Raw genomic sequence first — 24188 nt, forward strand, 5'->3', positions numbered from 1 at the left:
CTTGCCTGTCTGCAGACACCCATGGAGAGACAGTATGTTCCCCAGTTTTGTGGCCAAGAGATCCCTGCTCAGTTTTCCCCTGAGCAGGGATTGCAGAGCGGTATGGATGGTGACTTGGATATTGACGTGGTGGTGGATGCCTCTCCTTGTCTGATAAGGAAATATTGCAGAGCAGTTTGGAGGGTGTAAAGATCCAGTGGCTTCAGAAAGTATTCTGGCTCCTTCACATTCAGAATATTTAATTGTGTGGTTAATTTAATTGTAAATTAATGTAAAAAAAATTCCATTGATCTACACCCAATTTCCCATAATGACCTAAGTGGAAACGGGTGTTTCCTCTTCCAACATATTTGCACATGTATAAAATAATTTGATATCTTTTTTTCATCTCTTCATTTGGAATCTTACTTCAGTACTTTGTAGAAGCCCCCTTTGGCAGCAATTACAGCTGCAAGTCTTCTTGGGTACGTCTCTACAACCTTTGAACGCCTGTATCGGGAAGTTTATCCCATTCTCCCTGGCGGATCCTCACAACGTCCGTCAGATCAGATGGAAAACGTCTGCACAGATGTTCGATGTAGAAAAAGTCTGGGCTATGGATGGACTACTCAAGGATAGTCAGAGACTTGTCCCAAAGCCACTCCAGCATTGCCTTGGCAGTATGCTTTGGGTCATGTCGTGCTAAATAGCTGAACCGTTGTCCCAGTCCGAGGTTGCATTCCCTCTGGAGCAGGTTTTGTGAACTTTCACATACACTAGCCTCTTGTCCATAAGTAGATGCACCTTCTGCGGTTTGATACAGTTTGTGAGTTTAGTTTGGTTGAAACAGTTCCTACATGAGACTGCTCACAACATGGTGGATTATCTTTAGTAACCAGGCCATGATTTCTGTAGAGACATTGTTGTTTTTCAAATGTATTTTTACTGGCGCTTTGAACACCACAAGACTTGCCCAAGCTATTTCCATTATATTCAAGAGAAGGCAGGTATCTCTACTGCCGAAATCCCAACAACTTGGCAGTTCACAGGAAAACAAGTTTAGATTGATAAAGAGGACTACAGGTTAAGAGAATAAAATATGAATTTTAGATTTTGGGGTGTCTTGTCCCTTTTTAATAGAAGGGCTTTACTTAAATTACATTGAAGAGAGGGTATTAAACAGTAAACAACGTAACATTTTTCAGGTACATGGTCTAGCACTTTTGTACAGACACACTGTAAGACACACTGAACCCTCCTCTCAAAGTTCGGCCACTATTCTATGCTGCTGTATCTTGAGGGCTGTTACCTAGGGAAACCGTCAAAGCCACTCTGTAATCCACACAGCGGCCAGCCGGCCTGAAATTTGGAGCGATGAATGGTTGCCATACCAACGCCCGAGGAGCCAAGGGGTGTGTGTGTGTGTGAGGAGAGGGAGAAACCGTGAAAGCAATGGGGGGGATGGAATAGCCTGATGGCTGGCCCGCTACCCAGCATGACGATGTTTTGACCAGCTTGTTGTTTACCCACGTCATCTGTCTTTGGGGATTTGGTGGAATTGCGTTTACGACCCAAGTGGTTTTTTTTTTTCGAATGTTTGTTGTCAGCCAAAAAGTGTATTTAGTCTTGAAGCTAACGGTTTCATTTGCACTTCCAGCCATGTGTTTTTGTAACAAGTAGTCTTAATATTTATCTATTAAGATCTAATGAAAAAAATTAGCTCAGTTGTGGACAAAAATACAATGACCTCTGACTGCAAGGGGAATGCCAGTCATTGGTCTAGAATCAATGGCAAATGGTCTTGTCCTCAATTTCTGTCCTGGGTGGAAAGCGCCCCCTGGAAGACATACGTCTGAAGGATGCTGGGCACTTGAAGGTCAGAAGAATGATAATGGGGTGCCGCATGGCAGGAACATTGGGATTTTTTCAGTGGAGTGATTAGCTCAAACTGATGACCAGATACCATCGCTGACATTGTAGCGTTAATTATTTGAGTGGCCATTTGTGCGAAATGTTTTCCAATTACAAGGAGAGGGAATGGATCACGTTTGTCTCTGTCTGCATCCTCCCTGACTTGCACACTGTAATTTCTCTCTTGCTTCAGTCCCTGATGTTTTTCCACAATTTCTCTTTCTTTCTTTCTTTCTCTCTCTCTCACTCACTCACTCACTCACTCACTCACTCACTCACTCACTCACTCACTCACTCACTCACATATCCTGCATTCATTGTGTACAGGGCAGTGGCACTCTCCTTCTCCTCCCCCTGGCCCCTATTTCTCTTCTTTGCTCCAGTTGTGTGTGTGTGTGTCTGTATGGTTCTGGCTGACTTCCAATTGAACCAGAGTATAGGAGAAATTCAGGAGACTCAGGCAGCCCTGTCGGTCCAAGCCTCCCCTCTCTCTCCTTTCTTTATTTCTTTTTCTTTCTTTTCTTTCTTTCTTTCTTTCTTTCTTTCTTTCTTTCTTTCTTTCTTTCTTTCTTTCTTTCTTTCTTTCTTTCTTTCTTTCTTTCTTTCTTTCTTTCTTTCTTTTTCTTTCTTTCTTTCTTTCTTTCTTTCTTTCTTTCTTTCTTTCTTTCTTTCTTTCTTTCTTTCTTTCTTTCTTTCTTTCTTTCTTTCTTTCTTTCTTTCTTTCGTGTACACAGATGAGCGAGAGCGACTGTGTGAGGGTGATCTTGTGCTATCAATGGGTGCCTAAGGGTGTGTATGACTGTTCCGGTCTAGATGTGTGTGTTCGTGCGAGACTATCACTGACACTGTAACTGTGTTTGTCTGAGGCAGACAATCACACACATATACACACTGAGAGAAAGAGGGAGATTGTGTGAGACAATGCAGTGTTTGTATGTTAGTTCTCCCGTTGCATGGCGGATTTTTACTGTCAGAATAATGGTTTTTGTCTGATCTGGCAACTGCAGAGCAGCACTGACTTAAGGAACCATGACAGATTCTTTTCATGTAGCTTATGAGAAATGAAACAGGTCCTGAGTCTGTGATCTGTTCTTTCCCCATCTCTATGGTGAAAGGGAAGCCATAAATTCGAATGGAAATTTCAAGCAAGATGTAAAGTAGACACTGACAGCCTATATGAATGCATGAGTAAGCCTTTCAGTGAATTAGGCCAGATTTGCCATTCTATAAAAAGGAAAACAGAATTTATATGCATTGGAAAATATTTATTTCCCCCCACATTGTTTGGTCAGTTGCCTTAATAGAATGCAAATGTATATTCTTACAACATATCTCCAAGTTATTGATAATATTGTTAAATTGTTCTGATATAATTTTTTATACGAATTATGATTTAAATGTTGAGAGTGAATAAAATGTAAGGGATAATGCCTGACGAGGTATACAATATCACCTTTTATACCATGGTCATGATTCTGATGCTGCAGGGGTGTCCATTATCAGGTGATATACGGATACCTACTACGTAGTTGCAGCAAAACTGTCTGTTCACCGTTCTAAATTATTGCGCTGGCTACATAGTATATGAGCTTGTACAAAGTGTCTGAAATAATAAAAGATAAACAGTCATGGATCACAGGTCAGTATAAATGTCCTCTGTATTACTGTGTGAACAAAAGAAGGCCTTCCTGCACCCTATAGTGTCCTTTTCATAAAACAGTTATGGGTTGCCTCACTTCACCAACCCACTTTGTCATAGTTGTCTGTATTATATTGATGTGAACATCATAAATATTGATTGCCCTTTGTAGTCTGTGCTATTCCAAAGGGTAGACCTCTATTCTTATGGCTTGGTTTATAGCTCCAGTCTTTTATTCTGTTGCATTATTCAGTTCATCACTTCATCACAGTGGTATGAAAGGTGTGAATTGATTATTTGAAAGAAGAAACAAATGGACATAAAAAATGTAGAAGCTCAACGTCATCCTTCTTTTCATTCTCGTCTTTCTCTTTCATTATTTAAATCATGTAGAATGTCCCACTTGATTGTGTCCTGCTTTCTGACACTCTCTAATCCTCCCTCCCTTACCCACTCTCTCTGTTGATGTCCGCTCTCTTTGACTCATCCCCAATTCCCAATTCATTCACCCTGCACCCCGGTCCGTCTCAACGGTTCTCGTCAGAGCCAAAATGCACAGCAGAAGAGAGGGCGACCATGCCCTCGGGCCAAGCTCTCAGCCTTGAATTTTGTCTAGGCTGCTCATTAGCACAGCATTACCCTTTGGGAGAAGGTAAGGGGGGTAGCTGTATGTTGTCTGCTCCACCCAGACCCTGCCGGATGGGTCTGTCTAAGCACAAAGGCAGTCTTTATAATATATACGTACGTTAGAGTGCTAGACACGGTAATTGGTGTGTGTGTGTGTGTGGGGGGGGGGGGGGGGAAATCAAGCACCAAGGGTGGCATGCATCATACTGTTAGATGAAATCTCCAGCCCTCATCTTAAAATGAAGTCTGTACAACCTCTGTAACAAACGCCGCGTGTTAGTCGTCCGAGATTAGCATCTACAAGTTTTTGCAGTGTAGCTGTGCAAAAAAAGATCACTTCCTTGTTTCTTTTAGACTTCCTGACAAGTTTACGCTTTAGTAAAGTGAAGCACCTCAGGATACTATGACAGCTGCACTTTGAAAATAAAACTGCCAATGGCTTGAATAGAAGTGCATGTGTCCTAGTGTACAGGGTAAACTCAAGGGCTTCCCGACGGAGGACGAGGCAGTCATTTATAGAGTGAACAGATGAGCATCCTGTAATGGCCTGTTAGGTATAGATTTATGCTCACCTCTGTAATAGAGTTGTGCGCAGCTTTCCTTCCAAGGTGATAGTCTTTATTGCCAGATGTTGGTAAATAATTCTTTCACACTACAGCGCTGGAAAAAATTTAGAGACCACTGCACCTTTTTCTTTCATTGAAAAAAAGTTGAGAAGGACAATTTTGAGTGAGGAACACAAGGGTAACATTTAAGAAGCCACTGCAAATTTTACCCTTCTGTTCCTTACTCAAAATTGTTCTTCTCAAACAAAAAAAATTAATGAAAGAGCTGTACTACCATTCCCATACTATAGTAAATCGAGTAACAGAAAATAGTAGTAGTAGCAGGGAAATCGCAGGACTACAGATAAAGAAATAAAACTGGAAAATTACTCAATTATACAGGTCTGTACATGGGGTAATACACAGGATTAATTTAGTATGTACAAAATGATTTAATACAGGTGACACCAATGACAAGTACTGTATGCAATACTAGTGCCATACGTTCTGCAAACTACATACAATAAAAACATATAGGATGCAGGATCCAGCAAATAGTACAAATGGGTGCCGGTATATAAATATGTGGATGTACCTAGTAGTAATGCAGTATAAATGTTTAGGAATAAGATACCAAGATGGTAACATTGAGGTTAGGTGATTGAGTGGTGCCCAAGTGTGGTGAGTGGTGCCCACATTGCCAGTGTTCTAGCTCACAGTGAAGCAAATATAGAGTCTTAATGGCCACAGATAAGGACTTCTGATAGTGCTCCATGTGACATCAGGGTGTGATCAGTCTCACAATAAAGGTGCTCCCCTTAACCACAACCATGAGGTGGCACAGGCATTGTTCAAAATGGCGCCCAGCAAGTGTCCTTGCCTCTGCCACTTCCTCCAGCATGCCAAGGTTAGTCCCTTGAACAGAGCCTTATTTTCCTGGTCCCTTTGTTAATTCTGTTGGCATCACCCACCTTGATGCTAGCATCCCAACACACCACATCACTGAAGATGGCTATGGGGACAACAGTAGACAGTAGAATGTGTGCAGGAAAGAGCTGAACACATCAAAGAACTGAAGCTTTTTCAGGAAGTAGTGCCTGCTCTGACCATTTTTGTACATTTAGTCATTTAGCAGACGCTCTTATCCAGAGCGAGGGTCTGTGGTGAAGTTTAGCTGCATGTAGTTCCTCTCGCACTATCCTATTTTCTTTTTGGTTTTACATGATTTTGTTTTGCGCCCCTTCTTGTTTTCAATCTGTTGCACAGAGATTTTACCTAAATATAAAGTGCATTACAAATAAAATTAATATTATTATTATCCACCAAAGTCATCCACCAGGCCTCTGTACCCCCCCTCTTGATCATCCCTGACATACCCCACGACAGCAGTGTCATCAGAGCAGATACTACAGGATGACTACATCCTCCATTTTAATGAGAAGCTGGTCGGTGAATACAGGGGGTCAATGAAAGTACCAACCAGGGGATAAGATGTACTCAAACATCTTACTTTTGTGTTTGTGTGTTTTGTGTTGTGTTTGTGTTTTTTTTTTTACCTTATTTTCTTGCATGTTCTCCCCCATTTCATGTCCTGGTGGGACAGTCTAGCTGGATGTTGCTCAGTAAGTGGGTCAAGCGAGAATGGTGAAGCAGGGGGTCTCATGTGGGCAATAAAAGACTGCTGTATTCTAGTGGTCTACGTACCACACTGTAAATCGCATTCTTTTTGGTCAAATGAGTTCAATTAGACAGAAAAACTGATGTGTTGTCCAAATTTGCCCAAATGTACATGAAGGAATATTTGAGTAATTATGTTACCCTAAACATGGGCATGAGCACTGCTGATATGGCTGCTCACTGCTCTTGGCTGCCCTTGGAGGAAGAACTCCTTGGATGGGAAAAGGCAGAGGACAGAGTCCTTTGGTGGACACTTGCATGCGGGTGCTGTCGCTCTTGACTTGGCGTGTGTCAAACTGTCAAAGTGTATCTTCTTCTACAGCACTAGCTACACTATATGTACAAAGGTATAGGAATAACTGAGCATCACACCTATGTGAGTTTCTTGAACATCTAATTACAAACTACTGGCAAGAATATGTAGGTGAGCCCCACCCCCCTTTTTAATTTATTCAAGGCTTGTTTGATGTCATAATCACAGTCATAGTCAAACCATAACTTAGCTCAGGAGATAACACGCTGTCCTTGGGTTCCTACATAGAACAGAAAATAAAATAAATAATATGTCATTTGTGGGAGGAGAACTGATGAGTGACTGGAGGGTCTAACCTCCCCATCACCTTGTGTGCTCTGTTGGATTCCTCTCCTTTAGTCTCATGTCCTTGCATCTTATTAGCCCAGGGAGTCAAGTGGCTGAGCGGTTAGGGAATTGGGCTGGTAATCAGAAGGTTGCTGGTTCAATTCCCTGGCAATGCAAAATTATGTTGTGTCCTTGGGCAAGGCACTTCACCCTACTTGGCTCAGGGAAATGTCCCTGTACTTACGTACTCTCGATAAGAGCGTCTGCTAAATGACTAAAATTCACAAATGTATTACTGTTAGTATCCATGCCCTCCACTCTTTTTTGCTCTCTACTGTATCCCATACTCTCAATCTGTTTCTTCAGTCACTCCCCCCCCTCTATCTCTATTCGTTTTCAACTTCTGGTTGCCTCCCTCTGTCTTTTAGTCCTGCTTCCTCCATCTCCTCTTGTCTCTGGTTTCCCCCCCTCACTGTCTATTCCTGTCGTCTCACCCCCTAGAGCAGAGATGCTGTGGAGAAACTAATTGCAGTACAGCTGGAAAAGGAGGTATATAATTATGGCCCCTGTGTGTGTTTGTGTGTGCATGCATGTGTTGGTTCTAATGGAAACTCATGTCACAGTCCTCATGCGCATATACAGTTGCACTCAAATGTGCTCATGGAAATAGGTAGATACACACACACACACACACACACACACACACAAATGGAATCATATAAAAACCTAAGTTTGATAACGGAGCTGGAGATGAACAGGTAAATGCCACATCCCTTTTATATTTTCAGTCGAAAACCACATTTGGCCCATTCAAAAGCCCCTAATGTGTTTTCAGAGCTTGCCACTGTAATTCCAGTTCATGGTGGGTGTGTCTTCGTGTGTGTGTGTCTGTAAGAGAGGAGAGATGCAGTACTAATTGAGGGATTGGATGGACCAAACATGACCATAGGGTTCAATGGTTGAATGCAGATGTGAACCTTTTTTGCAGTGGATAGATATGAAACGGTGGGAAAGTGCAGAGGGTGGACACTCCATGTGGAAAACTGCACTTCCAGGTTCCAGCTGTGTTTATCTGACTGGTGTTTAGGGGACAGTTTTGTGTTCTTGTAGGCGTTTGTGGGGGTTGACTGGCAGTTTGATTACATGGTGGCCAGTAGACGGAGAAGGAGCAGAGCTTTGTAAATTACCGTTGTTTGCAGGTTGTCTGTGATTACGACATCAAACTGTTTTTAAGTTGAGTTTTGAAAAAGGCCTTAATCCCTTCGCAAGGGAGACGGATAATTGCAAGGTGGTCTTATGCTTCTGAACTAACCCTTTTTTTTATGAGCTTCATTTGTAAAAAGGAATTGCAGGTTACAGTTATTATAACTATCGTTCCACCTATTTGGAGTTGAATGAGAATTCTAAGAAATAGTGTAGTTGTTCATTTACATCCCTGACAGACTGGCTAGAATTGTTTACTTTGCTTAAATAGCCTACCCATCCAGTCCATCTTCTTAAGGGGTTCTGAATTTTAGCTGGCGATCCTGCTGCTCATACCCTGGCCTGAGAAGATTACACATATGGCCTGGTCATGGAGAAAGGTATAATAAAATGATGCCAGGCCAGAGCCTTTGATATCTGGACTGTGGTGTAACTCCCATCTGGGCTCCTTATGTGCGTCAAGAGGGAGGGGGGAAGCGCTCCCTGTATATATTGGACTTAATTACCAGAGAGAGACCCTCTTATTTGAGCCTCCATGGAGGTGACGTCACCTGACTATCCGCGTTTACACGATTACATTTCACCGTAACGAGGTGTGCTGTGCTATCCTCTAGAGGGATGCTGTTAGGATTTAATTAGCATGGAAGCTTTCATTATTGCTCTCACCCTCTCTGTCTCTCTCAGCTTTGGTCTCTGTCTCTCTTTCTGTCAATATACATTTTATAGCTACTGTAATGTAATAAGAAAGTTGTATTGTTGACATGTTGGTCACACTGGTGTTACCGTAGCCTTAGATCGATGTCCATAGAGATGCTGGTTCTCGGATGTCCTCTGCAGGTGGTTGTCTGTGTTGAAACCTCACTGTGGTGCAGGTTCCTCATTGTGCCACTGTGAACCCTCAGACTGTTTGCTGTCCTTCCCATTCTGTTGGGTACTGTGTTTTCCTTCCCATTCTGTTGGGTACCGTGTTGTGTGCACAGATCTTTCTTCTCCTGCCGTGCCCAGCAGGGGGCAGGGTTTCTCACTAACTGCATCAATATTTCACGTTGCCCTCTTCATAACACAGATCATCCTCTTCTCTTTTCTCCGTCATTTTACTGTGCCTGCTAAAACGGGCTGTGCAGAGAATAGACAGACCGTCACTAATCCCCCCCCTCCCCACCCCAGGAAGACGTGCACAACAAAAAGGGAGACTAGCTCTTATCTTTTGAAGGACCCAATTTTTTTTGAAAGTGCAGAAACAATTCTATCTCAAATCATATCTCAAGTGTTATAGGCCCTGTGACCTTCTTTTGTCTTTTGAAAGCACTTTTTAATAAAGAATAGAAAATATAAACTCTCCCCCCCCCCCCCCCATCACCTATCCTTTGTTCATGTAAAGAGATTCAACAACTTGGGGAGCACCATCGCTCTACTGCAATGCATTCTTGCAAAAGGAAAGCTAGGTTACAACCCAAATGGTCTTTGCTTCCTTTGTTTCATTGGCATTGTCTCCTAGTGAACTGATCTGAGAGGACGTAATGTCAGAGCACGGCAATTAAGAGATATCTGGTCTTTTGACCAATTAGTTTGTCTGATTATAGCCTACATGGAGATGTGGAAAATAGGTCATTGAAGACAGGAGCACAAAGCCATCTGATAGTGTCTGTTGCTAATTTCTGTTTCTTGTCTGAAATGGGTTTGACAAATTGAACCTATATGATTGGGAAAGAAACCTCTAGATAAGGGTCTTTTTTAAGATTTGATTCTGACATGATTTAGAATTCGTCAAATAGCCTAAACGTTTCATTCAATGAAGAAATCATTTTTCATATCCTCTGCGGTCAAAAACTTGTGCAGCTTGTGTAATGCACTAGACAAATCCATCTTCAGCATCTGAACTTGCAATCCAGGCAGGCAAGCAGTTTGGTTTAGCGGGTGTAAGAAGTGAAGAAAAAAAGACGAAAAGGATTCGTGTTGCCATAGTAACTCCTAATCGCTTTCACACTTGCCTTCATCCCCCAGATGGTTCTCAAACCTGATTATACTGCCCCAGTCCAAGTATTATATTCCCCCTGACTCTGCCTTTTGTGAAAGGTGTTTGTTAGTTTGACAGGGAAAGGTAATTATCAGTGGCGAGGGGTGGGGTGGTTGGTGGTGGTGGTGGTGGTGGTGGTGGCACAGGGGGGGAGGTTAGAGAGAAGAGCGTCGGTGTGACGCAAGTGGCTTCTGCCTCCCAACAACGCTATCACAGCTGCTGGCAGATAAATGGGCAGCGAAGATGAGCTGACACGCGTTTCTCGGTAGTTCATGTGGCAAAGACGTCTCGGAACATTCAAGTTCATTCTTGAACACTCGTGTTTGTCATTATTCAGTATTTTGCCGTGTTCATGGCTGTATGGGGGATGGTGGACACTTGGAAACAACTTGACAGCCACGTTGGCACATCCTTAGTCAGGCATTGTAGATACTGTAGTTTCCATAACAGTTTTTCAACCCAAAATGCTATTTGAAGCAACTATATATTCACCAGTTAATCTCATGAACCATGTGGTGACAATGAGTGTGTCCACCTAGTCAAGGTGGGATATCTGGATAATGTGGGGCTAATACGGGAACATGACTCCATATGGATAGACTGTCAGCTCGGCAGTGGTAAAAACAAACAATTTCTACTGAATATTAAAGAACAGAATACCAAAATATTGTTGGAAGTATCCACTTCTAATCCTTGATTTCCTGCTGTACGTCTTACATGCTCTATTTGCATGTCACTTTTGATGAAAGTGAATAGAAATTAATGTAATGAAAGGAAAGAAGCAAGAAATGCACAGTCCACATTGAATGATTTACCAGGGTGTTTGCCACTGCCCCATGTGTTTGCAATGCCTCTGGTACTTCAGGTATTGAGAGTGTGGGTTTCTGAGCAGTCGACTAAACCTGACCTACCAAATGGCCATCTGTATAAACCGGACATGTGAGAAGTGTTACAGAATAGTTAGTTGTGTTCCAGAATGTGTTCGCTGACAACATGTTAGTTAACAAATGTTTGTTGCAAAATAGTTTATTTTACTAGTCTATCAATCCCTCCATTGTAATGCACCTGAATATATTTCCAGCAAGCTCTCAAGATACGCACCCAGAAGATCCTTGAGGTCCTCAGGCACTGAAGATTCCAATTCCAGTTCCAAAAACCAGTACCAAGAGATATGGAGAGGCAGCTTTTAGTTGTTATCATCCCAGCCTTTGGAATACTCTGCCACAAAACCTAAGAATGGCTGTGGAACCTTTTAGCGAGATCTTTAGAGATACCTCTTTAATCTCGCCTATTTTTCTCTTTTGATATGTATTGTGGCTTTAAAACTCAGCGGGATGGATAGGGACGTCCTAGTCTGCTGTGTGTCTTCACCATTCTGCTGAGCAGGATGGAAAAAGCCAGCAGCAGAGATTGATACTTTGTGGTCTGCACTGTCTCTTTACTGTTGCTGCTGGGTGGGCTTTACAATCCAGTAGCATCTCCACTAGCTCTTTACCTCTGCTGCAAAACTAGCATTACAAGCTTGTTGTCATGTGTTTCTTGTGTTTCGTAATGCTTTTTGTGTCCTATGGTGTTTCGCGTAATATAAGCCAATTTAGGCAGGTAATTAAAGGGGCTTCTCGTTAATCAAATACTTCCCAGTAGCTTGCTTTTAAATGCTTTGTGTGTTTTGTAATGTATATATTCTTAATGGACATATATTTGTTAAATGTTGGCACATTCTCCAGGAGAGTGCTCGATTGTCTCATTTCAGAGAGGTAAGAGAAGAACCTTTACAGTTCTCCTATTGGCCCAAATGGTTGATCTGGTTTTTTACTTCCCTCTGGACAAATTAGTGTGAAACATAAGTATTTGAACCCCCCCCCCCCTTCTTCCCCTCTGCAAAGCATTGTGTGGCCTCCTGGTATGAAATGCGCTAGATAAATAAAGTTTGATTGATTGAGTTTGAAAAGTGGAAAACTGTTTATATGTCACCTTGGATAAAAGCATTGGCTAAGCAAAATAGATGAATTAATTATCTTGTCTTCACCCCCACCCTCAATCCTTCACCCCCACCCTCAATCCTTCACTCAGTGTATGCTTGGCCTGTCTTTCCTTTTAATTTGCCCTTTCCTACTTCTTGTTTGTTTCTCTTTGTGTCTACTTCTACTACTATTTACTTACTTACTAACTTACTGAAAACACTTCCTCATATCATACATTTTTCTTGTATGCGTTCTAAACAGATGTAATGAGTGGATATCCTTGCATGTATGGCTACCTTTCACATTTTGTGCAATGGGTAAATGCCAAAATTCTTATTTAGTAGATGACACTTGGCTCAGCTCCATCTTTTTCCCTGTCTCTGGGCCTTCCTCCGGTCTAAAACATAAAACCTTAATGCTAAGTTATATTAAGAACCTCCATTGCTGCTGTAGACAGAAGTAGGGCAAAGTCAAATTAAGAAAACCGTGTCTTACCATGCCAGGCTACAATATCAGTTCCCCTCTACAGAGTGACATGGAGTTTGCTGCCATCTAATGGGTAATGTAGTTCACAATGCAGAAAGAACAAGTGGGCTGTTCACACACACCTGCTGTACTAAATGCTCTCCTTGACGTACCTAGTTGAACAAAATTTCAGTGCTGTAAAAATACTTTCAAGAGTATAACTCTCATCAACATCGTTTGGAAATGTTTCACTGTTCTCTAATGTACCTGGGAAGCAAGCTACCTTACTGAATTACAACTGACTTACTATCTGCTGTGCTGTACCACCATGCTAAATCAATAGCCATTAGAGGATTGGTGCTATTAATTTAACGGCCACCTTTCTATATCATATGTTTTTCTCACCATGTCTTTGGCATCGAATATTAATCTTCTTCTTCATCGTAGCCTATATTTTAATAGGCATTGGGCAACAGTGCTGGCAAAGTTGTTGCGTATGGCCGTATTAATATTTTGTCTGTTATTGTATGCTGGGTCTGTTCACTTTTGAATTGTTTATGTTATCCAATCGCTGCTGCATGTCAATATTGATTCCTCAAATTAGACGTAGATTTGAGACCATCCTGCGAAGCAGAACAATAGATGAAATGCAAGTTTGTACTTTCTCACGTCCAACACACAGGCCCAGTAGCCTAATTTGATACCATTTGGTAATATTGAATGTGCATTTCCTTTTCATTTTTGACATAACCTACCTACCATATTAAGTTGGTTCTCTGGACGAGTGCAATGCTTCAAATCTGGCACTGGAGGGTTGTTGTTTTTCATGTAGTTCAATGATCATACTCAAGATGGCATCTTAGCATTGCAAATCATAATAGGTTGGCTGGATGTCTTTTTCTCAGGAGCTTATTTGAGGTGAATCATACCCTGTCTGTTTGTGGGTGTGAGATTTAGAATGAAAAACAATTATGGAAACCGTTCTCACAATTTGTGGATTTTTTTTCTATCGGCATCGGAGGTTATTCTATCAGATGAGAACCTTAAGGATGATCAAGGCCCTGTTAATATCTTGCCCATTTCCCATAAATGAGTCCCATACTTCTTGAAAATGTCTTGGCTGGTTTAAATTTCCAGGCTGGCGGGCAGCCCTTCCATAAAACATTAATGTTTTGTCCTCCGTATGTGTGCAAATTTCCGTTGTAAAAGTTGCATAGTTTCCTATGTTTCCCGCCTTCTATTCTGGCAGTTGGTCAGGTACTTCCTTCTCGCGCATCAAATTGGCACGCTTTTGGAATACACATTTTGGGACATGAAATGTGACAAGTGAGGACTGTGGCTATGTGTGATGACAACAATCTCATCCGAGTGCGACTTCACTGTTTGAGGCTAGCATTTAAGCTAGTTTGCTGCTATTGTTAATCCGTCTTCCATGAGTAGCCTAACTAGATGTTTAAGTGGGGCTATGAGCCAAAAGCGTCAGAGAGCTCCTAGAGCAACAGCAACAACACGCGGATTGGATAAGTAGGCTATAGTCCTAGCTTTGTTTTGCTTTGTTTGGATAAGAGTACTATTTGATTAAGCTTAGCCACATTTGGCTCCTAAGTCCTGCTTTGACTGGGGGGTAGGGGAAGGTTTGCCTAAAAAAAAAAAAAAAAAATTACCAAGCGGCTGTTTCTTCATGGATTTTTTGTTTTGTTTTTGGTAATAATATTCATTTTATGGGCTATGAACTGTGACGTAGGTATGAGCAAGAGGGTCAAAGTTCAAGGTGCAATATTATGACAAAGTAGGATGTCTCAGTTGGATGCATACTGCATGCATGCAACAGTACATACTTTGCGCAGCTACAGTATGTACCAAAAGTAAAAGTATGCTATTTGGGACGCAGGGTTAGCCTGCCAGAGATGTTGCCCTGGTTTTTCCTTCTTCCTCTTGGAAAGTCCTTACTGACCTCCACCAAGCTTTCTTACTTACCAGTAGAGAATGTCTGACCTCCACCAACCCTCCACCTAAACTTCACTACATGCGTGTTTCCCTCTCCAATGTGCCTGCTTTCAGACCTCAGACCCAACCTCCCCAGGCACCTGCCTGGTAACCTGGTCTACCTCCCACAGGCCCCGTCTAAGGATTTCCCAGTGACTGGAGGCTTATCGATCTGCCGGTCGTCCAGCTGACTTAATCACAGCTCACACTGAGATGCAGTCGCTTCAGTTTTTGATTCTCACACAGACCTAGATATCGCATTATAATAACACCACTCTTGCCATGCTATCTATGGACTTTTCTTTCTCGCACACTCCGAGGACCTCGGAGGAGGTTTGATTGTCTCTTCCTCCTGGTAGTTCTGTTTCTTACCTCTCCATAGTTTCCCTGCTTCCTCATTTGAATTCCATGCGGTAGCCGTTACTCATCTTGTCAAGATCTCCATAATTGTCCTCTTCCACCACCCAGCTCCTCTTGGTCTTGTCCTTGATGAACTGGATTCCTCACCTCATTCCCTGAAGATGGCACCGCTGTGACTGTATTGGGCAACTGGAAGTCCAAGACCTCCCAGATGGACGGTGTCTTCTCACTTCTGCAGTCCTTTACCTTTTGCTTCATCCCCTGGAACTCACAAGGCTGGCCACCAACTATACCTACACCAACAGGCAGAACCTCAGCACTCTTTCTTTACTTCTTTGGTTCTCTCTTGTTTCCTCCCTGCTTGCATCCTTCACCATGCCTACGGACACTGCATAATCTACTTTCAACTCTTGCCCCTCCCAATCTTTTGACGTTCTCTGCCCTCTTCTTTCCAAACCAGTACGACTGTCACCCACTTCCCCTTGGTTGACAGTTCCTCCACTCAGACAGAACTGTGCCATGGGCTGCAGAAAGGGATGCGGTAGAAGTCCAAAATTCCCAGACGACCCGGCCTCCTTCCATTCCCTGCTTACTGCATTAATGTCAGTGATGACTTCAGCGAACATTCTTCTACAATTCTGAGATCGACCCCAGCATATCTAACCCAAACAAACTCCTTCTCTCCTCCAACTTTAGGGCCCAATTGGAGAAGAAGGTAACTACATCAGAGACTCACTACTGAGTCACCCCTCACCACCATCTGAAGTGATTCCAGAGAGGACTCTGAAGTGGAACAACTCACACCTTGCGATTTCATGCCCCATCCTCTCCACCCTTACCCAATCTTTATCCAGTGAGATTATCCCCTACACTTCCTCAATCGTCAATTCCTGCTTATCCACTGTCTTCTGTATGGCTAAAGTCACCCCCTGCTGAAAAAGCCAACCCTGGCCCCCGCTAATCCTCCTCGACCTGTCTGCAGCATTCGACATGGTCAACCACTAGCTTCTCATCTCCACGCTGGCTGAAATGGGCATTGTTGGTACTAATCTCTCCAGGGTTCTGGTAGGATCTTACAGGTCCCGTGGAGAGGGTCCACTTTAGCACCGCGCCCCCTTGCTATTGGCATCCCACAGGGATCCCTGCTTGGACCCCTTCTCTTCTCCTTGGCTTGGTCATGGAATCCCATGGCTTCTCCTACCACTGAAACAGCTACTTTTCTTCCCTGACAGATCCTCTCTGGCACGAGAGCTTGACCAGCAGCCTCTCGCTCTGCAAAAAACCTAGGTGTCATTCTTGAATTCTTGACAACCTTCATTTCAAGAAGCACAATGCTTGCCCTAAGCAGACCTACTGGTATTCTTTACGCAACATGAATGCATCCTTCAGTCCATTCAGGCCATACATTCTCTTGATATATCTTACAGAATGCAAACGCCCACCTAATGTTCAAGCTCCATTTAGTACTCACCCACAACTAAGATACCTACTGAGATTAGATTGCTCCACTGACTGCCGGACACCGCAAGGATCAGACACAACCCTGACCCTTCCCTATGCTGTAGCCAACAGAACAGCAGGCCCTGCATATCTCCAGGGCATTATCCAGCCCTTATGTACTACTTACCAACTCAAGAGCTTCTCTCTGCATTGGGTCGTCGTGCGACCCCCCCCCCCCCCACGCAAAAAAAAAGGAAGGGTCCCACCCCCATCATGCGGTGCTTTTCCTTCCATGTGTAATGGAGTGAGAACCATGAAACTCACTCCTCAGGTATGAAAGGTATCAAAGAAGAGCTAGATTTTCTTTGGCGTAGTTGGTAGTGGTCGCGCTTGGCAAGTCGGAGGCCGAGCGTTCGTATCACGTGAGTGGCGAACTACCTTTTCAGACGGAGCGTGGCTACGGCTCTTACAGACCCATCGCACATGCTCCAGATGGGTGGAATGACCTCCCTGTTCAATTGTACACCTCTGCATCCCTACGATCCTTCTGCCGTGGTCTCAAGATGCTTCACCTTGACGAACTCTTCTTTTGCCTCAGGGCACCAAAGGCAGCACTTTGTAGTCATTAATTCTTGTGATGCCTGCACTACTGTAATTGAGATACATTATTGTAAGACTGAAATTGAGATCTTATTATTGGGCTGTAGTGTTGTGCATCTTTCACCATTCATCAAATGGCTAGCTACTGTAAACACAACATTATTTATTAATTATGCCGCTCATTATTATTGCGTTGTATTGAAATAATTGATATGTTATTGTTGCACTGCAATATTATTTTTTGTTCACTGTGCCTGGTAGCTGAGATGGGGTTTCTTTTCAATGTGGCCACTAAATACATATCACTATACATATCTCTCTGACCACTGAAATACTGTAGAACTATGCACATTGAAGTCACACGTGGTGACTTGAATGTTAGATACAAGCGATGTAGTAGCACAAAATCATCCTATCCTCTAATATCCTGTGTGTGTGTGTTTATATATTGTATGGTATCACATTTAATCAGGACATTCCTATGTCTTCCCACCAGGCATGGATGAGAGGTCATGTGTGCCGTCCAGCTAAGGGCCTCGGTTGCGCTTGCCTGCGCACCCCACCTGCACCCCCGTGAGCATGTACCGGAGGAATGGGCTCTCGGATGGTGCCAGCATCAACTCGGGCACCTCAGAGGTGAGGAGTATGTCTAATCTCACTCTCACTCCGCTGTATTGATATTCAAATGGTTATGATATTAAAAACTAAAGAATATGTTTGGTGGGGTAAGTTATGTAAAAAGTCTAGAAAGAAAGGAACTTCTAATGACCACCACAACCCTAACATATGAATCACAAACAAGGCATTTGATTTTGCACCTTGAGATTTGAGATTTTGCCATTCAATGTAGAGTAAACATAGCTTCAGTGCTGTAACAGGTGTAATAGCTAGGCGCTGTAATAAACCTTGTTTATGCATCGGTAGCGTTAGGGTTGTGGTGGTCATTTCTGTGTAATGATGAAGGCCATTTGCACTATTGATTGTGAATTTTGGTTCAACTAAAATAATAAAATGTCAATGTTATGCAATTTGTAATTCTGTAACATTATTACTTAACATTATCCGCAACATTACATAACATTAAGTAATATTATCCTTAATTCTATTTTAGGCTTGTTTATATTGATTACAATATATTACCATCTTTACAAATTAATAAAACTACTATATAAAAAAATTATTCTAATGTCCTGGTATTGCAATATATTAAGACAGCCTTTTCCTAAATGTAATCATCTCTGCAGGTATCCTTTATTTGTACTGTACGTTTTTCCTGCCCCACTGTGGGCAGGCCCCCTCCGTGGCCTCAAAGGCTCATCAATCACCAGCACTAGACACAACAGAACGTTTTTCATTGAGCCTATAGTTGAAATATCAGTATTATTCCACCCAGAGTGTTTTCACTTAGGAGGCTCAGCATGATTGTAGTTTGCAGTGATGGATTGTTTATAGTTCGGCAATGGAGCAGTTCACCACTCATAACAAAATGGTCTGGCCCCAAATACTAGGAGGGTTTTAATACGAAGAGGGATGAGGTAGTGCCCATGGCACACGGCCATGACCCTCGTGGGTTTTTACCATTCACCTCACGTTACATGTCTCATGTGAGCATAAACACGAAGCCCGCTGGGTTTCCTATGAGTCAACTTGCTGTTGGGTGACCTAGCGTCTCACATGGGCCCAAAGGAAAAGAAAGTCGGAAGCCTGCTACTGATTTTGAAGCTACATAACCTCAAGTCATAATGTCGTCCTGGTATGAGGGAATCGTGTAGTTATGGGACTGACTAGAAATTGGTGCACTCGCAAATGTATACACAAAAAATCCTACGCCTTGTGCATATATAGTTACTGCACAATTGGAAACTAATGGCTATCATTGAACCTGTACACACAGCCACACTCATGTATGCAGAGCCAACATACTCTATGGCAGGGGTCGGCAAGTAACTTGGGCCACGGGCCAGTATTTTTCCTCGCCACTAGACGGCGGGCCAGAGTCTGGGTTACTGCCTATTTAGACGCTGCGATAGGTGCCCTTGCGATACGTGCACTCGCAACAACTAGGCCTATATGGAGAATGGGTAGGTCTACTACAAATAGCTAACGATAATAAACCATGTGCATGAGCCCATTGGTGGTCTGTTAACGAACTGTATCAACATGGTCGTCACTGTCATCCCAACGTGGTGGGTCGTCATCGTTGGTGCACATAAATACTGTCATCAAGTGAGAATAGGATTACTAGGACCTAGTCAAGGTTTTAATGTGAGGTGAAATCGGAACTTCACATTAATGCGAGCAAAAATTTAATTTTTTACCTGGCTTTTTCAGTTCCTCCTGGGATCTTATCCCTTCCATTTTATTTTTTTCGCTTCAGCTTAATCTAGCTAACTCCCTCCACAACAATAAATTATGGTTTGTGTTTGAGAAACATGCGCGACAACTGAACTGCACTTTTTAATGCACGGTCTGATCATGCGCTTAATTAGATTAAAACATAATGTAGCCTATTAGCTTACTTTTCAGTCACACAGTAACTTAACAAACTTAAGGCATATCCTGTTATTCGGTGTGTGAAAAAAACAAAGAGAAAGCAGGCGATCTTCTGGCCCAATTTATAAGCGGGCAAAGCGGCCCACCGTGAATTCTCCCTATTCTCCCGATGGCCATTCCGGGCCTGAAACTATAAATTAATAAGCAATGTCGTGGGGGGTGCTATCGGGGTGCTTTGGTCTTTCTTGGGGGTGCTGAAGCACCTGCTAGCCCCTTCCTAGCGCTGCCATAGAGAGCGCTGCCCATGATTACTAACCATAACTGTGCTTTCACCTCAGGCGATCTGTCAGCCGTGAGGTGTAGCGATCATATGGTAGCGATGACATGGCGAAAAAATACTTCAGAAAAGTCAATAAGTGTATTCGACTTCATGCAGCGACGGCAGCGCCGACAGCCGGCTGCCTTGAAGCTGAGAATGCCATTGGTTACTTCAAGTCAACCGGGCTGCAGGCGACGCCGGCGCTGCATGAAGTCGACAACATCTAATGACACCATACCCAGTTTCCGGTTTCAAAATAAAAGTCGACGGGGAAAAAAACGTTATAAAAAATATATCATTGGAAATATTTTGACGGGCCAAATAAAATCGCTGGCGGGCCACAATTGGCCCGCGGGCCGCCTGTTGCCGACCCCTGCTCTATGGGATAGGCCAGGTATCCATTTTAGGATGTCTCACAGACAGACCTATACTTAAATCAGTAAACCCAAAGCAGGGTATCTCATCTGATGCTAATGCCAAGATCCTATAGACTGTAAAATTAAATATGAGGGGAAAATTTGACCCTTTTTTCCATTGCCAGTAGGATTCCCCCTGAGAACATAGATCACCACCTGACATGTATTTGAAAATTACAACAACCTAGGAGCCGCTCTGTTACAGTAGTTTACAGGAAGGAGCACGTGCTTGGGAATAGATAGGTTTACCTCTACATTAAATGTAGAAGCTACATTTATCCACTCTTGCTTTTTTGTGGTAAAACCCCTAGTTTTAATGGACTGTGTGAATAGACAGTCTTTCCAGAATGGCTGTCTTACTGCTTCAGTTGTCCCCTTTCTTTAAAAATGTTATATACCGTGGACATACCCACTTTTTTTATGTTATATTTTCAGGTGGAATCATTATACCCCATGAATGAGTGGAATTTCATCGTTCAGAACATATTGGGTCAAAACAAGCAATACGAGGAAAACTTGGGGAATGGATATGGCATATGGTCTGATCAGTGAATAGTGTCATGCCAGGAACATTTGATCTGTTTTTACTCTGGGTAGATTGGATTTGTCAACTCAGCAATTATACAATATCTTTGTGAAGGGGAGTGGTTTGTGGTCTGATATATTAAATACAATAGCTTGAAAGCAAACGTTTGAAATCTCAAATGGGTATTACGGTTTAGAAAAGCGTTTCATCTGCATCTGTTCTAGATTGTTGTCGTCCCCCACTCCCGTCATTTGTCTATGTACATCATGTATTAAATGACCGTTTAACTAATGTGTGTTGATTCATTTATCTGCTTGTCTGTAATTGGTATGTCTGTCTCTGTTGCCAAAGGATCCATTCGTTGGACACCAAGTTTCGACCGTCAGCGTCTCACTGTCTTGTCTGTCTGAACTTTGCCAGTAACTCTTGTCTGTTCTCTTGGGATCCCTAGGGCAGTAGCAGCTCCGAATCTCTGGATGGTCCGGGCCTGGACTACGCAAAGAGTTACGACGCCGTTGTGTTCGACGTGCTGAAGGTGACGCCCGAGGAGTTTGCCGTGAGTAAAGCTCAGTCCTGTTTACATTTGTGGCAAAAATTACACTTGTGGCAAAAGTCGAAAATGGAATTTTCTTAAATGATTACCTCCTTATAGTGCTTTTTTTACTGAATGGGAAATGGGAGACTACTTCTGGCCCCAAGAGGACTATTAGACCCTATGATGTACAGCAGCCCTGTAAACTCTTAAGTAATAATTAATGATGATTAATTACTTTCTTCAGTGAACGTCCTTCAAAATAAGTACTCCGGCATCATTCACAACCAGACATGTGTGCTTATGCAATTACTTTTGTGTGTATCGGGAGACTAAATAGATTCATATCCTGTGATTTCAGAGCCAAATCACACTGATGGATACGCCAGTATTCAAAGCAATACAGCCAGAGGTAAGAGCAAAAAGACAACCTGTCAACTGATTATTCATTATTGGAGAAGATGTTAAAAAGACCAAAGCAAACACTGAGTGATGGAAAAAGCCTGTGTGTCTTCTTTCTTTTGACTTGTACAGTTTGACAGTTTGACTTGTACATCAATCTTGCTGACTGATTGACTGAAACCAGATCAAAGTTTCAGTTTTTTGCTGTTGTAAATAACTAATGCTGGTTACAGCATCTAGCCACGTCGTATGAAACTTGGCAGGTATGTTGAACTCAAGAAATAACTAATAGTTCATTACAGTACTTTATGATACCATGTCTGTTTGTAGTACCTGGTTCCTCAGCAACATTTCAGTCAGTTGCTGTCATTTTCAGTACAATTTTATAATCACTTGGAAAGAGGACCATATTATGTCTTTTATATTATTTAATATAATTGCAAATATTGAACTTTGCAATTGAGCCTGTACGTAGTCCTATGACCAGACACTTCATTTTGAAAACCTTGACCACTGCTGCATCCAGAGTTTTTCCGTTCCCTTTCACCGCCCGACCTTAAACGCTCTATGAGCCTCAGCAAAGCTCAGCTGTTTCCACTCCAACGAACCCTGTCTGGCCTTCCTGCCTGGGCGCCTCCTTTGGAAAACGCCTACACCTGGGAGTTTGGTTCAAAATCCATCACGTGTTGATGTGTCCCCACCATTGATTTCCACTCCCCCACCCATCCAGCCAAGGTCTTCAGCCATGGGTTTCACTGTTACATCCGTACCATCTGGTTGCCCTGTAAACGGTTCAAACTAGGGGCAAGGTTTCGGCAGTGTAAAAGTGGGCTACAGTTTAAAGCATAAAGCCTCTGGTGTTTTATTTTGCTCTATTCACCTTGATTGTTGGACACATGCATTGTAAACAGAATCAAATGACTAACTATCCTCAAGTTGTCGACAGAAGTACAGTCTGTATCTACAAAATTGTTGTTAGTCTTGGATGAGATTGCCTCTTGTAAAGAACTGTGCCACAGCACCAACACTTGTTGTTACACACTACCAAAGAAGAATTACTCAACTGAGCAAGAATACCCAAATCATACATAGACATAGTAAATCAGTAGTATCATTGAAGATGGTTATTAATGAGTACAACTCTAAGTTATTCGTTCAAATTTTAGAAAAAAATCGATAAAGGTATTTGGCTGCAGAAAAAGTCTGATTTTATGTTATGAAGCCAAAGCATGGCCGATCTGAGAGAACTCTGACATCATGCAGCATTTTCTGTTATTATCCCCTGCTGGGGCTGCTGAGAGCAAGGCTCTCTTCGTGAGAAGGTTTTGAACTGTAGCAAGGTTTTAGACAGTCATATAGGTGTTAAGAGCATGATTGCCTTTGTATGGTAATGATTGATCTGGTTAACAAATCAGATCATCAAATCTTTATACTTGCTCTCCCTCTTAGGTGTAAAGATTTAGGCTGTTTTCATGTAAAAACGAAACAAACAAACCCCCAAAAACTTGCAGAGCTGGAGTGACTGCCTTTGTTGAAATTGTATGAAAAAGTGTTTACTTTTGCTGCTAGATTGGCTGTTTGCTGGTCAAATAAACCCGTATTCTTTCTTGCATCATGTAGGACAGCATTTTTTTGTATTTTATTAATATTTAAAGTTTTTTTTATTTTTTTTCTCAAATATATTCAGTACTACCTGGTTGAATTTTACTGCTACGCTTTCATCATTGTTATACTTTGGAGACAGAGGTCCTTTTACTTTGAGACTCAACATTGCAATAGGATGTTTCAGGTTTTCCACAGATGGTCAGTTTGTACTGTTTTTGTTTTAAGAAGAAGACATACCTTGATTTAGACAAAATGAAAGTGCCCTGGCAACATACTGCAGACAGCTTGGCAGCATTTCACAGGTGATTTGCTCATGTTTGTATGCTGTTACAAGTAAAACTTTCATGGTGAGCTGATATTTGGTTTTGGATCATTTACAAATGAAAGCAGATCCAAGTTCCCATAAGGCAATGTTATAAACCTTCAGTTTAACCTTCAGTTTCTTTTATGGCTGTTTGGCCTGTAAACAAGATCTCAATAACCCCTGAAGTACTCAATTTTGTTACATTCCAAAACTGTCAAAATCTAGACTGTTTAATAAGAACAAAGTTTTATGGAACTGATTCCATAAAACCATCATAATAAGCCCTGGGAAAATCAGGTATTGTATACCATGAGCATCCATTTCACTGCAGCCTAACAAGCTTCAATATTCCCTCACCTTAATAGGCACCAGATCCCTCAAGGGGAGCGAAGTATGAAATTACTAAATTGACTAAACAATTTATCTTAAGCACATCTAACAAAGGGAAGAATGCCACACATTTGGATTTCTAAGAAAATATGATAATTCAGAGATTTGTAAAGATTTGTGAGTGTAGCCATAATTACAGTTGGCATGTTTTATTTCGCTTTAAAATTCACCCCAAACTGTACTTTTACCTCAACCTTTAGGATCTGTT

At 42.2% G+C, this 24188-nt stretch overlaps 1 protein-coding gene across 2 annotated transcripts in view; it reads left to right on the top strand.

Annotated features, from left to right (window-relative positions):
• Positions 1–24188, top strand: part of LOC124463130 (ras-specific guanine nucleotide-releasing factor RalGPS1) — a 111806-nt gene that overhangs the window by 5988 nt on the left and 81630 nt on the right. For both annotated transcript variants that reach the window (XM_047014884.1, XM_047014886.1), the window contains exons 2-4: positions 17490–17629; positions 21199–21303; positions 21641–21691. In XM_047014884.1, the coding sequence (XP_046870840.1) occupies positions 17573–17629; positions 21199–21303; positions 21641–21691 (213 nt within the window). In that variant the 5' untranslated portion in view covers positions 17490–17572. The remainder of the gene's footprint in view (positions 1–17489; positions 17630–21198; positions 21304–21640; positions 21692–24188) is intronic.

This window comes from Hypomesus transpacificus, unplaced genomic scaffold, assembly GCF_021917145.1.
Source record: "Hypomesus transpacificus isolate Combined female unplaced genomic scaffold, fHypTra1 scaffold_27, whole genome shotgun sequence".
Classification (NCBI taxonomy): domain Eukaryota; kingdom Metazoa; phylum Chordata; class Actinopteri; order Osmeriformes; family Osmeridae; genus Hypomesus; species Hypomesus transpacificus.